Source organism: Pagrus major, chromosome 12, assembly GCF_040436345.1.
Source record: "Pagrus major chromosome 12, Pma_NU_1.0".
Classification (NCBI taxonomy): Eukaryota; Metazoa; Chordata; class Actinopteri; order Spariformes; family Sparidae; genus Pagrus; species Pagrus major.
This window is the reverse complement of record NC_133226.1, coordinates 17,737,745-17,750,974: the sequence shown is the minus strand read 5'-3', so window position 1 is coordinate 17,750,974 and position 13,230 is coordinate 17,737,745. Positions and strand designations below refer to the sequence as shown.

General features: G+C 41.6%; 2 protein-coding genes across 3 annotated transcripts in view; one reads left to right on the top strand and one right to left on the bottom strand.

The window, feature by feature from the left end:
* LOC141006338 (astrotactin-2-like) overlaps positions 1 to 13,230 on the top strand; it is a 301,384-nt gene that overhangs the window by 229,304 nt on the left and 58,850 nt on the right. For both annotated transcript variants that reach the window (XM_073478512.1, XM_073478513.1), the window contains 3 exons: positions 4,423 to 4,547; positions 5,709 to 5,813; positions 6,886 to 7,065. In XM_073478512.1, the coding sequence (XP_073334613.1) occupies positions 4,423 to 4,547; positions 5,709 to 5,813; positions 6,886 to 7,065 (410 nt within the window). The remainder of the gene's footprint in view (positions 1 to 4,422; positions 4,548 to 5,708; positions 5,814 to 6,885; positions 7,066 to 13,230) is intronic.
* Positions 11,058 to 13,230, bottom strand: part of trim32 (tripartite motif containing 32) — a 3,285-nt gene continuing 1,112 nt past the window's right edge. Inside the window, exon 2 of the mRNA XM_073478514.1 lies at positions 11,058 to 13,230. This exon is cut by the window's right edge and continues 136 nt beyond it. Within this exon, the coding sequence (XP_073334615.1) occupies positions 11,303 to 13,230 (1,928 nt within the window). The 3' untranslated portion in view covers positions 11,058 to 11,302.

Genomic DNA, 13,230 nt, shown 5'->3' with positions numbered 1-13,230 from the left:
GAAGGTCTTAATCCTGTATAAAGTAACTTCATTATGAATTTCAGTCACCTGCGTTAGTCCTCATTAGTAGCATGGTATGTATCATAACCGTCTTAAGCTGCTTATGAGAGCCAGAACAGATCTCAAGAAGCCCATGAACGTGCACCTTATATCTCTACAAAAGGCAAGTTTAAAGGGGATTGAAATTTTGAACAGAGATCTTCTCAAGGCAGATATTTTAACATGCAATGTTAGGAAAAGAGTGTTTCACATGGATGAAATAAGGGAAAATTGGATTCAGAGGCAGAGGCCTGAGCATTCCGATGAGAGCTGCTTAGGGATGCATTTAGCCAAAAATGCTCAACTAGCCGGCTAACATCCGATTTAGCCCCCGGCTAACTTGAATGGGGATAAAAATGATTTAATCTCGCGGCTCCTCTAGACTTTCCAAATGTTACGGACCGAGTGGATCAAATTATGATGGTAAAACGAGGGTTGTGGCTGTCAAAAAAAAAAAAATCACATTTACATGGCTGACAGGGACACTGGAATTAATTGTTTAAAGGTAAGTTTAGTTTAACATTCTTATTCTCTTTTTTTGCGGAGAGTTCAGCCTAGATGAGAGGATTGATGCCACTCTTAGGGTCTGTAGGGTAAATGTGGAGCTACAGGCTGCAGGTGGTTAGCCTTGCTTAGCATAAAGCCTGGAAAACAGCAGGAAACAGCTAGCTAGCTAGTAAAATAAGCCTACCAGCTACTTCCTGCTCTCTGCTGTCTGACTTGCAACTGAGAGAAGAAGAAAAAATGTTATTGTACATATCAACCAAACAAGATATAAGGTGTTTCCCCTTTTTTTCATTCTTTTGACTAAGTTAAGCTAACCAGCTTCATATTAAATGGACAGCCATGAGAGCGGTATGGATCCTATCAGTCCGAAATCTTGCAATTTGTGATGATTGTGAAGATATTCTGACTTGTCCTAGTAGGAAAAGCACACGCGTCACTACTAACAATAAAAATGGCTCTGTAAGCCATGACGTTATGACGGTGAGTTGGAATACACAACACCAGAACCCTAAAACCAGAGCAGCTGAATGGATTTCAGTCATGACAAAATATCCTTGCTCAAAATTGCCTATTAGTGGAAACAAATTGTACGTTATGGGCGAAAACAAGTGGCAAGTTCAGCAAATGTTTTGTCACGTAGATAATTAATTCAGCCCAACTAATTTAATACGGTGTACGATAAATCCAGCTGGCTTAGCAAATCCACACCGGTAGCTGATCTTCTTTAGTTCTTTACTCACAGCAGACATTTTGGCTTATTGTTGCAGAAAAGCACAGGTGCAACTAATAATGATAAATAATGACGGCTCTATAACATTTAACTTCCAGACAGCATTAGCGAGCTAGCACATACATTAATTCTATTTCCAGGTCCGTTGCTCATTAAGTTTAAGCTCAAGTGGCAAAATCAATCTTGTCAGTTTAGGAAATACCATTTTGACGCTCCAAGGTGGGATAAATTGGCCATGACCAGCTTACAGCTACACCACGCCATTACCATTTGTGTAAGATGAAAATTATCTCTCACAAAAGACCTGCACATCTTGTTAACTGCATCTGCATGTTTGGGTTGTAGCGGTATAGACAAATGTCTGCTCCTCTAATGAGCTGTCAGCGGAATAGATGCTTCAAGCTCGCTTCCTGCCACATACGCAGATACACAGTCCAAAGAACTGTAAAAGCATGTAAACAGAACTCTTCAGGATCGACACCTTGACTGTTCTGAATATGCTGCCTCACCACTTAACCTCTGCGATAACGGACACAGCAATCTCCGCTTGCCTTAAAAAATGCTTTTTTCCTCAAGGGTAGAAGACGAAGGAGGAGGTCAGGTACTGCGAAGGCCTGAGGCACTAGTCTTTAATTTTTTTTTCATCCTCCAAATAGAGTCAGTTTTCAGCTTTCAGCTTTTTAAACAAGTTTGCAGTGAACTCCGAGATTCATCACCCGCATCTACCTAAATGTCTTTCAACTCTCGAATGCGAATAGGTGTTGCGAGTAAAGTGAGCGCGGTGTCAAGGACAGTCCACATCTGGGCTTCGAAAATCCATAAAGCTACATATCGTGTCGGTCCACACACACCTCCAAAGGTTCTCCGAGCCTCAGCGTGAAGCCGGCTGATTTAATTTAGCAATCAATATGTTTTCTGTGAGCATAAGCCACGGTAATCTTTTTACAGCACCTCTTCTCTCCCTCTCTCCTCTCATCCTCTGCCCTTGAGTCAATCCTTCCACCCCTCCATTGTAACTCAGAGGCTGTGATTGCGTCTAACAGGCTTTTGTGGTTAGGGGAAGCAAAGAGAGAGACAGAAAGAGAGGAACAGAGTGAAAAATTGATATCAGGAAGAGTGAAGCCCCCCCCTCCTCCTCCAGTCTCCGTGGCACAAGGTCTGTGCTCTGAGACTTGGTCCCATAAAAGTGGATTATGGGAATTGCTGCCGCTTGCCATGCTCTCAGAATGCAGCAAGACAACTCATCTTTTTTGACAGGAAATGAACTGCAGCTGCTTCGGTTCAACCAGAAACAGTCTTTCCGCTGAAGAAAAAAATGGATCTGAGCGTTCAGTATCTCGCTGCTTGTAGGACTGCAGCTATTTCTTTTGGAAGCGATTCATCCACTGTGTTATTGTACGGAGGTGCGAACAGACGGAGAAGTGAAAAAGACTGAAAACATGTCGAGAGCCGATAATCTATTCAAATGTATCAGCTCTCTACACATTTATGGGTTGTCTTTGTTACCTCTCACTATACAGTATGGGGGTCTTCTTCTTCTTCTACCCTTCTATCCCACAACTCACGCTTCATCTCTCATTACCATCCTTTCTTGTACTTATCATCTCCAGCAGAGAGAAAGAGGGAGATTGCAGGGGGTCCGTCTCATCTTTGGCTACAGCTCTCTGTTCTGCCCTCAAACTGGGGGACATAACACTCACACTGGTTTCTTTATTGGGCCATCACACACATACTCACAGGTTTTGGCCTCGTGCCCATGCGAGCGGAATCCTTTAATTATGTCGTGAATGAACGAATCACTCGGTCTACCCTGATGTGTTCAAAGGTTTACCATTTCCTCAATAATTATAAGCAGCCGATGAACCACGCACCTTCTTTCTTACCTCTGTGAGGCAGAGAAATGCAAGTGTATGAAACATTATCATAGAAAAACTTGCCAGACGGGGAAAAACAATCTCCAAATCTCTGCGTCTCTGAATGATTCAGGAGGCCAGCTGCTGGACGGACACGTCGGGATTGTAGATATTTATTGTGATCTGTTTTTGTCGTTGTTTTCATGGAGTTCTGAATCCACGGCTGCAGCCCTGACTGTTAAACACAACCTTTTGAGGTAGAGGTAGAGATAGAGGTAGAGGTAGAGGTGTGGTATTTTGTAGTCTCTAGAGGTTGTTACCTTTTGGTGAAAACAATGATTGGATAATTACCTGGTAAATACATGGCAATTATTGTAGATGTTAGTATGTCATGTCTTCATGGACCAAAACACATGTGCATACAATGGTGGGGTGTAACTCAGTAAATGTATTAATGAACTTTATTTAAAGGTGTAGGTAATAACAGTTTCAACATTCTGACTTCTATTTATTGTGTTGAAAAATGTGTTTAGCGTGCTAACCAGCTAGACTATTCCAGTCCAAAGCTCCTGTGCTCGTAGCAACAAGCTAGGAACACCAACACTTCCCCGGTGCTCTAAGGTCACAGTCTGGACCGCTAGCTGCACGGCTAATTGAGCTAACTAGCTAAGCGCAGCTACAATTGGCAGAGTTGTTACTATGGTTTTAAGTATGAGTTAAACAGGTGGTCAATTCTTAGATATTGCAACTTGTAAAGAGCAAATATGACATACTTGTTCTTTTTTTTACTTTATACTTCTATTCCATTACAATTTAGAAGGAAATATTGGGTTTTTTACTTTTACTTTACTACATTTATTTGAGAGCTTTAGTTACTAGTTTTTTATTTGTGAAAATATGTGTTGTTATGGCTTACACTGACAGTAAATCAAAATCAACTTTTGTATATATTTATACAGTATGTATATATATATATATATATATATATATATATATATATATATATATATATATATATATATATATATATGTCATACAAATGTGAGAATTTGCTCCTTTTCCTTTATTTAGCTTTAATTATTTATAATGTATTTATTAATTTTGAGGTATATATTGTTGGTTGGACAAAACAAACATTGTGAAGTTGTCACTTTTGAGCTCTGGTTAATTGTGATGGTATTTATCAGTGAATTTTTAGAAACCAAACAATCGATCAAGTAATTTCTTTCTTTCTTTCTTTCTTTCTTTCTTTCTTTCTTTCTTTCTTTCTTTCTTTCTTTCTTTCTTTCTCAGGGATAACAACTTCATTAAGGACTTTCCCCAGCTTGCCGATGGTCTCATGGTCATCCCTTTACCGGTTGAGGAACAATGTCGAGGGGTGTTGTCTGAGCCTCTTCCTAACCTGCAGCTCCTCACAGGTGAGTGTGTTTTTTTTCTCCAATAGATATAATTGATCAAATCTTTCAGACACAGCGCTGATATCCCTCTGTGACTCAGAACTGACTAGAGCCGATACAACTCTCTGAAGAAGAGAAAAACACATCACGCATGTTGGTATTTAACAACATGTCTTTGAAAATCTCAAGCGATATCTTGGTTTTGAGGCTTTTCAGGCTGAGCACATTTCAACATTTGTCTGGGCCTGAGAGAGAAATGAGAACACGCTTTATACAAAAAGTCAGTGTGTTCTTTTTGCTGATAGGTATCCTCTGTTTTGTGAAATCCAGAGTGCAAAATCGTTTAAAAAGACATGAATTGTGGCGCTGAAACCCAAACACCATCTCCAAATGCTCTCATAAATACAAAGTATTATGCATACTCATGCCCACACACATACACGTGCAGTAGACCTTGTAAACTCTAACACTTAACCTCCCCGTTTCATCCTTTTATCCTTTTCTTGACTGTTCCACCCCATCTTGTGGGGCACAGAGTCACTTAGACATTTGGCTTGAAACCTCCACCTCTGCTCCCTAATCCCTCCATTAGCTAAATTGGCATTCGGTCCACATTGACCCCAGAGATTTTTACTTGGGTTCTGCTTTCACCAGAATTGGACACACACATACACACACACAGAAACTAAATTGCCCTTTTTCAACGTGCATGAATGTCTCAGGTGGAAAATGCTTTCCAGAGGCTCAGGATCAAGGTTCCCGTAAGCTGTTTTTTTTTTTTTTTTTCTTCCCTCTTTTGGTCTTCACTTTTGTGGCTTTAGTTCTAAACTGGTGTGAAAGTTTGGTAATTGAATTGCAGAGAAAGGCGAGATTGCTCCCACTTCTAATGTCAGCAATCCAATTGGAGTTCAAGTTGCACTATATATCTACCATTGATCCGTGAGCATCTGGGATATGGGCTGCGATAATAAATGATGTTAAGGCAATAATGGATAACAACAGACCTGCAATAAACTGTCCAAATGAAATGATTGATTTTGTTTATATATTCATTTGTTTCGAATCTCAGGTGCTCCCTGTGAATTTGGATTTTGTAAGTTCTTTCTAAATTGTTGTACTTGTTGTCTTTCTTATATCTTTCTTAATTTGTGTCCTTGTACCCTTTATTTCTGTCTTAATTAGGGGATGCCCAATTTAGTGAGGCAGTGGGCTATCCTATGGTTCAACAGTGGAGAGTGCGCAGCAATCTCTACAAAGTAAAACTCAGCTCCATCACATTATCTACAGGTCAGTGTCTGAATAATTTGTCCTGATTTCTTAACATCACTTAACATCTACTTACAGTAGAATGTACTGTCTTCTACAAGTCTATACAATCTGCATAGGGCATGTCTATACATTGTTTTCATTTTACCTGTAGTACTATTTATCCACCTAGGTTTGTTTTGTTGTGAGCTGCCAACAAAATACATTTGAAAAATCTCAACAGCATTGTCTCTTTCCAGTAATCATGACACGGTTACTCAAGATAATCCACGCTACCCCCGCCAACAATATAACCACACAGGAGGATGACAGGCTAGCTACCTGAGCTAGCTAACATGCTAACTTGTAGAACTATTTATCCATCTGAATTGTTTCAAGAGTTGCCGAGGTTTGGAGATACCAAACGTAGAAATGTGTGTCCTCTACTGAATATAATGGAACTACATAGCACTTGAAAACCAAACTACAATATGACCACACAGAAGTAACTAAGCTCGCTGACTAAGCTAAGCTAGCTAACGTCCCAGCTCACCTGAGGAGGACGCCATTAACGTTTACGTGCAGCGCTGTCACGAGCACCAGCCCCCCCCCCATCCGTGAGTGAATATACGCTTCCCTCTGCGTGGTGATAAAGTTGGCGGGTGAAGTTTAGTAGAAAGAAAATAGTTCATATATTTTTCTACTGAACTGCACCCGCTAGCTGTATATCTACATAAACTGCGTGCTCATTAGCTGAGCTGTAAAGCTAGCCAGCCTCTTGTCCTTGCTGTAGAGGAAAACTATCGTTCCTTCATAATAACGTAGCTGTTGTGGATTATCTTGACTAACTGGGTAATGATTTGCTTTGCTTTGAGCACCACCTAATTCCATTATATTCAAGAGAAGGCACACATTTCCATGGTTGATATCTGCAAAACTTATTGATGGATAAAAAGCACTACAGATATGAGGACATTTATTTTTTTAATGAACTGTCCCTTTAATTGAAGATTAATAACAGCACACGTAAGCCTAACTTCGATATCCAGTCCATCCATCCCACCCTTCCGCATACAAACTCGCTATTCTTCCATCTCCTTCTTGACCTGGCCAGGCTTTTCTAAGGTGCTGAAGACACTGTCAGCAGACAGCACTCGCGAGGAGCTGCTGGCTTTTCTCCAACAATACGGCAGCCACTACGTGTCCGAGGCCCTGTACGGCTCCGAGCTCAGCTGCAGCATCTACTTCCCCAGCAAGAAGGCCCAGCAGCAGCTCTGGCTGCAGTATCAGAAAGGTGAGCGTGCTGACAGACAGACGGGAAGGAAGGAAGGAAGGCCATAAATGCCGAATTCTAAAGGGATGAATGGAGGTGCCATCCTCACATATTGATTTTTTCTGAGAGATTTATGTAACGTATCATTTCAAATTTTAACAATTCTGTGTGGAGGAGAGCTGGCTGTGTTTTGAGGAAGAGTGAAATAGTGGTTACTGTAGGAGTGATGGGGCGGCTATCAAATGTCATCAGGACAACGTAACTGTTTCTAAATCAAAGCAAGCAACCTTTCACAAACACACACTGAACAGAAGTAGGGCAAGATTTACTATAATTTAATAGGAGAAGGGGGGGCTTATACTTTTTCAGACTGTAAACTAAACTGGGTTATGTTTAAAGACTTCATCCTTCCTTAATTCGCCTCCTGGTTAAAAGGGAGCATAAGCTGCATGAATTGAATTAAACAGCAGTGTGACTTTACAGCATCCCAAAAGCATCTTGGAGCACTGTTCCATTTAAAAAGCTGTTTTTAATCCTGTTTATTCATGATCCGGAAAGAAGTGCTTATTGATTGCCACCTGGGTTTCATAATAAATACTATTACGTACTTGCTCACCTTGTAGGAAAAAAAGACAAAAACAGATTAGAGGTCAAAAAGGGCCAGGATTGAACACCCACACCCTGTTATGTAACAGATCTGTTTTATTGCAGGGGCAGGTTTCAGATTTCGTCTCAGCGGAACACTGCACTAAATGTTGTTTGTTTTTAAAGCTGAGCATTCGTCTAGACTGAAATGTACCACTGACTGGAATGAAAACATGCTAATTTCTGACTCTTGACCATCCATGACACATTATGCCTATCCTAGCATGATAGACCCAAGCAATAGAAAGGGAAGTTGTGCTAATAACGTACATAAAACTTGAAAGAAAGTCGTTATTACACGTATTACACGTCAAGTAGCGGGGCAAAGTACCTGAGCACATTTGCTCAAGTACAATTTTGAGGTACTTGTATTTTACTTGATTATCTCCATTTTTGTGGTTTAATTCTACTCCACTACATTAATTTGACAGCCACAGCAGCCAGGTACCTTGCATGTTACATATTAAGGGCTTTAAAAATACGACCGTATCAGAATACTTCAAGACATGTCAAGGCTATAAAAATGTTTGGATGGTACGAACAAAAACTGCAGCTGATATTTCTATTGTTTCATAAATGTTTATTGCACTCAGATAATCAAGAATACAAACATGAATTTGACTACACGGAGATGTCAGAAATGTGTTCAACACATTGTAAAATTCACAGCCTGTAAAGGACAAAACACCTCAAACACATGGGAGTGCGGTTCGTGGGACATATTGCAGTATTACAAACAGTGTAAATCAATAAACTAAAGTATGCAAGTGAAATAATTCTTCCCAAGAACACTTAACAAAACATATTCAGGTGATGTGAGACACTTTGAAGTTCAGCACACTGACACAAGGACACTTGAATTTTCTAGCATAGGGTTTCTATGCATTTTTCTGTTGAAATTTGATTTCTCTCTAGCGACGACTACTTCTAGTGACCACTTGAATGAGGTGTAAGCACTGAAAGAAAAACTCAGTTTTGATGGCAATGGTGACATGCAGCTGAGACTAGCTTGGTTTAAAAATCTATTGAGTTTTGTGGTGAGGCATAACATGGCCCGACCAAAGAAATGAATTCATCACGTAAAATCAAAAAAAGTCACAAGAACATGACTATGACAGACTTCACTTGATACGTAAATTCAGTTCTACTTTTTTTTTTGTATCTGTATCTCTTTATGTAGAAAAAAATACGTACTGTTTACAGTTTGATTCTCAGATATGTATATTTGTATGTTGCTGTTTAATAGGGCTCCAGGTGCAGAGTTAAGGTCAGTTTAGTGAAATTATTCATTTTTAAGGCTGAAGCTGAGTCAGTATGCAATATGCTCTATTGAGCAAACCTGGACTGGAAGATACGTATGGCCTCAGAGCAGGCGTATTTGCTATTTACGACTTTATAGACATAGAATACGATACGTACAATATTGATTGGCGGGTTTCAATGATTAACTTGATTCCCCATATTTAGGCCACTAAATATTTTGATTAAAGGTGTCTTTTATTGTTGTTTGACCTGAAAGCATCATCTTTCTAATGCTTCATATGGACTCAAAAATTCAATAAATCTACTCGATGAAATAATAAATCCATGCAGATACAGACGAATTAACGGTGACTAACACCAGCACCAACTAGAAAAACACTGCATATGGCTGTGTTGTCTTTACCATATTTACCAACACTGGAGAACTCAGGCTGCAAGTTGTCTAGTGTTGACTAAAAAACCTGAGGGAGAGACACAGCAACATGGAACCAAGATCCCAGTGCAACAAAGCCAGGTTTGGCGTGTGATGCTGGAGGTTTTACTCATCATTATCCTAGCAGTGCTATTCCGAACACTCCTGCAACTGATCCCCACAAAGACCTTGTTACCATAAGCCAGGCGAGAGGAAACAATGGCATGGAACAAGTTTTCTGGAATAAATGTCAGATTTGAATAAAGTTTGTACACATTAAGCAGGGTGTAGATGTCTGCTGTACCCTTGCACTTCAAGGGGCAAGGAGATTCTGGTATTTGTAAACCTATGTGAATTTGATTGTGTTTTTGTCAAGTTTTTAAAGAAGGGTGATTTATGATGATAAAATTACTGTTTTTTGAAATGGAGTTTGGTGGCTTTGGCTCGAGCAATATAGCAGATGTTTAAACAAAAAGGATTTCACTCTTTAACCAAAAGTTATATATCTTTTATATCAGCCTGTCAGTGGCAAAAACAAGAACTTTTAGTCGACTTATTTTTATGGTCAAAGTTTCCATCATGGATTATGTTGCAACCATTGCAACCCGTGTCATGGCTGCTGTTGGCTGAGGAATTCCAAAACTTTCTGTCCCTATTAGTCAGTTTTTACGCTTTAAAAGCAAGCACAAAGGGGATGTAGAGACTCGGCTTAATCTTGTGCAAAGTATGACTGAGCGGAACAGCTTGAAAATGATCTGGAGCAGATGAATTTTATCTTGCAGACGGTTACCTCAACCTGCCCCCTAGTGACGCAAGTGAGGCTGTGACTGGGAAGCCACTAGAAGAAGGTTGAATCAAAGAAAATACAGAGAGTATAGAGTTTGTAGATCAGATAGTAGATGTTATTTAAGCTGACACTGCACCAAAATGTTACAACTGATTGCTCAGGTTGTGTGGCTGATGTACATCGACTAGCTAGGCAGTATTATTAGTGGAAAAATGATGAAAATGACAAATTGTGATTGCATCAACTCGGTTACCCTAAAAGAAGCTTTGACCAAAAATAATTTTAACAGATGAGGGTGTCATCTTTTTTTTTTTTTTTGACACAAAAGGTGCAAACCCACAGTATACTAAATGACATTTCCCCATTGCTCTCTTTCCTGTAGGTAACTCAATATTCTACACTTAATGTTCCCTGAACGTTACTGAATGCAATTCAATGTATGCTGATACTTGGTTCCTGTTTTGCCATAAGCTAACTGCACCGTAAACTTTAAAGCTGCCGGCTGCATTCAGCAACATCAATTTTAGTCTGTGCTACTAAAACCTAACCCTAGGAAACAGTGTCTTGTCAATAATAAAGTGCTTCACAGGCCAAAAGCCTTGGTATGCTTTATTTCATATGTAAATACGTGTTCATTTTCAGCTCCTCTTCCTCCCGTTTTTCTCCCGCAAAGCTGAGCCAAATCAGTGAAAGCCATGCGTCACACACACAGTCAGGCTGAATGATGGATATAGCCGTCAACAACAGAGGAAGGAAAATCATCTGTACTTTGTGCCTGCATTAGCTTCGACATCAATGGCTTCTTTTGCTTATTGTAATGTGACAACTTGTGACAAGCCGGTATTCTTTGATGTGAAAAGTGTGTATTTTAGTGTTGTGATCTGTTACAATAATCAGCTAGAAGGCTGCTCAAGTGGCTGACTTTTAATTTGAGGTATTAAAATAAAATCCAGTAGGCTTCAAACCGAACCAAAGTGAGACTAGAACATTCATTTAATAACCCAATGAAAGCTGTAGTGAGAAGTGTTTGGAGGGCAGCCAAACTAAAGTGACAGATAACAGTGTGTTTCTACCTTTTTCAAACCTCCATACACATCAACCAACATGTACCCACTAAACCTCCCAATGCTCATGTGGACCGGATTGTCCCTTTAAGAGGTGGAGGAGTGCCTCCTCTGGATGTATGTGTAGACTTTGACACAGTGGTCCCAACAATCCAGCACTAGCAGCTGTCCTTTCTGGGTGGTGGCCACTCCCACAGGGCAGGTCAACCCTTCCTGGATGAGAATCTTGAATCCACCTTCTTTGGGAAACTGGAGTATTTCTTTCCTGCCACTGTCTGTTACCAGCAAATCCCCATTGGCATCAACACACATGCCAGTGATACAGCGGAAGTCCTCTGTCTCCGAGAAGAAATGGCTGAGCTGCTTGCCTAGCTGGCCGTCGGTATCCACCGAGCCGATAGAGAAGCCGCCCTCCAGGTGGGGCTCATTGTGGCGCTTCTCAAAGTTCAGGGCCAGGCCTTGGGTGAAGTAGACCGTTCCAGCTGCATCGCATGTCACAAACTTTGGCCGCACAGCAGAGCACAGTCGGTTGTAGCTGACCACACCTACATTGCGGTCCACTGCTAAACACCAAAGTTTGCCACCTTCCACATCTGACACCACAAATTGCCCTGATGGCATGGCAGTAATGCCCCAGGGCTTTATCAGTTGGTTCTTATGGCAGGCCACACAGTGTCCATCCATAGTGTAGACTTTAACTGAGTTATCGTAGTTGTCAGTGACCCCAATCAGGCCTTGAGGAGTGACAGCGATAGATAAGGGGATGAGATTAGGCAGATCAGCCCCAAGGAAGCTCAGGACAAAGTTGTCGATGCTGCTGGCATTGCGGCGGATTTCACGCTGGAAGCCTTTGCGATTAAAGATCTGGATGCGGTAGTTGCCACGATCAGCCACCAGGACCTCACCTTGTTGTGTCACACAGATGCTGACTGGTAAATTGAACATGCCAGGTAGACTTCCCTTGCTGCCCATCTTTTTCACAAACTGGCAGACTGGGGGCCCTGCACTCGCTCCAGCTCCTCCAGGTGATCCCCCACCTGCATCCATGGACTTTGACTTAAAGCTGGCCGGTGAACCACACACTGCCTCTTCTACAGCTGTGACCATGTCGATATCTCGGTAAAGATCCACTGGAGCACCTGTTGCACCACCCATAGCCCCTGCTACCCCCGCTACACTCTCTAAATCACCCTCGAGTGCAATCTCCAACTCCTCATCTTCTGTATTGACGGTGTAAGTATTTGTGTTCACCTGGCCCACTTCGACAGGTTTGGAGTGCTCTGTTCTGACCAGCTGTGGCTCTTGCAGCTGAAACATAGTGGGCAAGCTGCTCCTCAGATCCAGCTCTTCATCATCAATTCCTCCGCCATCATCCTTGAGCAAAGCTATATCACTCTGTCTCACCAGCATTGTCAGATAATCACAGCGGGACACCACTTTTACCTCTGCAATGTTAAGGAGGTATGTCTGCTCCTCCAGGACCTGCCCATTTAGCTTTTCAACATCTGCCATTGAAGCTGTAAATGTCCTTCGCGACCTCTTGAGCTCCTCTTGAAGACGCAGCTCAGCTGTGGCATAGTCCTGCTGCACTGTCTGGTATTTTAGTCTCAAGGACTTGTTGATGTTCTCAATAGCTGTCTTTTTCTTCTGAATTTCTCCCATAACATCACGTAGAGCGGTCAGCTTGCCTCCCAGTTCTTTACGACGCTGCTCAGCAGCCACCCTAATAGGCTGGACTGAATGACCTTGATGTAGGTGGCCTTCCCCTTTGCAGAGCTCACAGAGGACTGTGGCACAGTCATGGCAGTACTGTCGGGGTAGGCGGTTGCAGCAGGACTTGCACATGAGGGCGGCAGCAGCAGCACTGCAGGATATAGCACAATCTAGGATCTTGAGCACAGTGAGATTATCAGCCAGCTGGGAGATACTGCTCATACGTGAGACCTTGCTACAGAAGGGACAGCGCACACCATTGATGGTATTAGCCAACAGCTTCTCTAGACACTGCCGACACA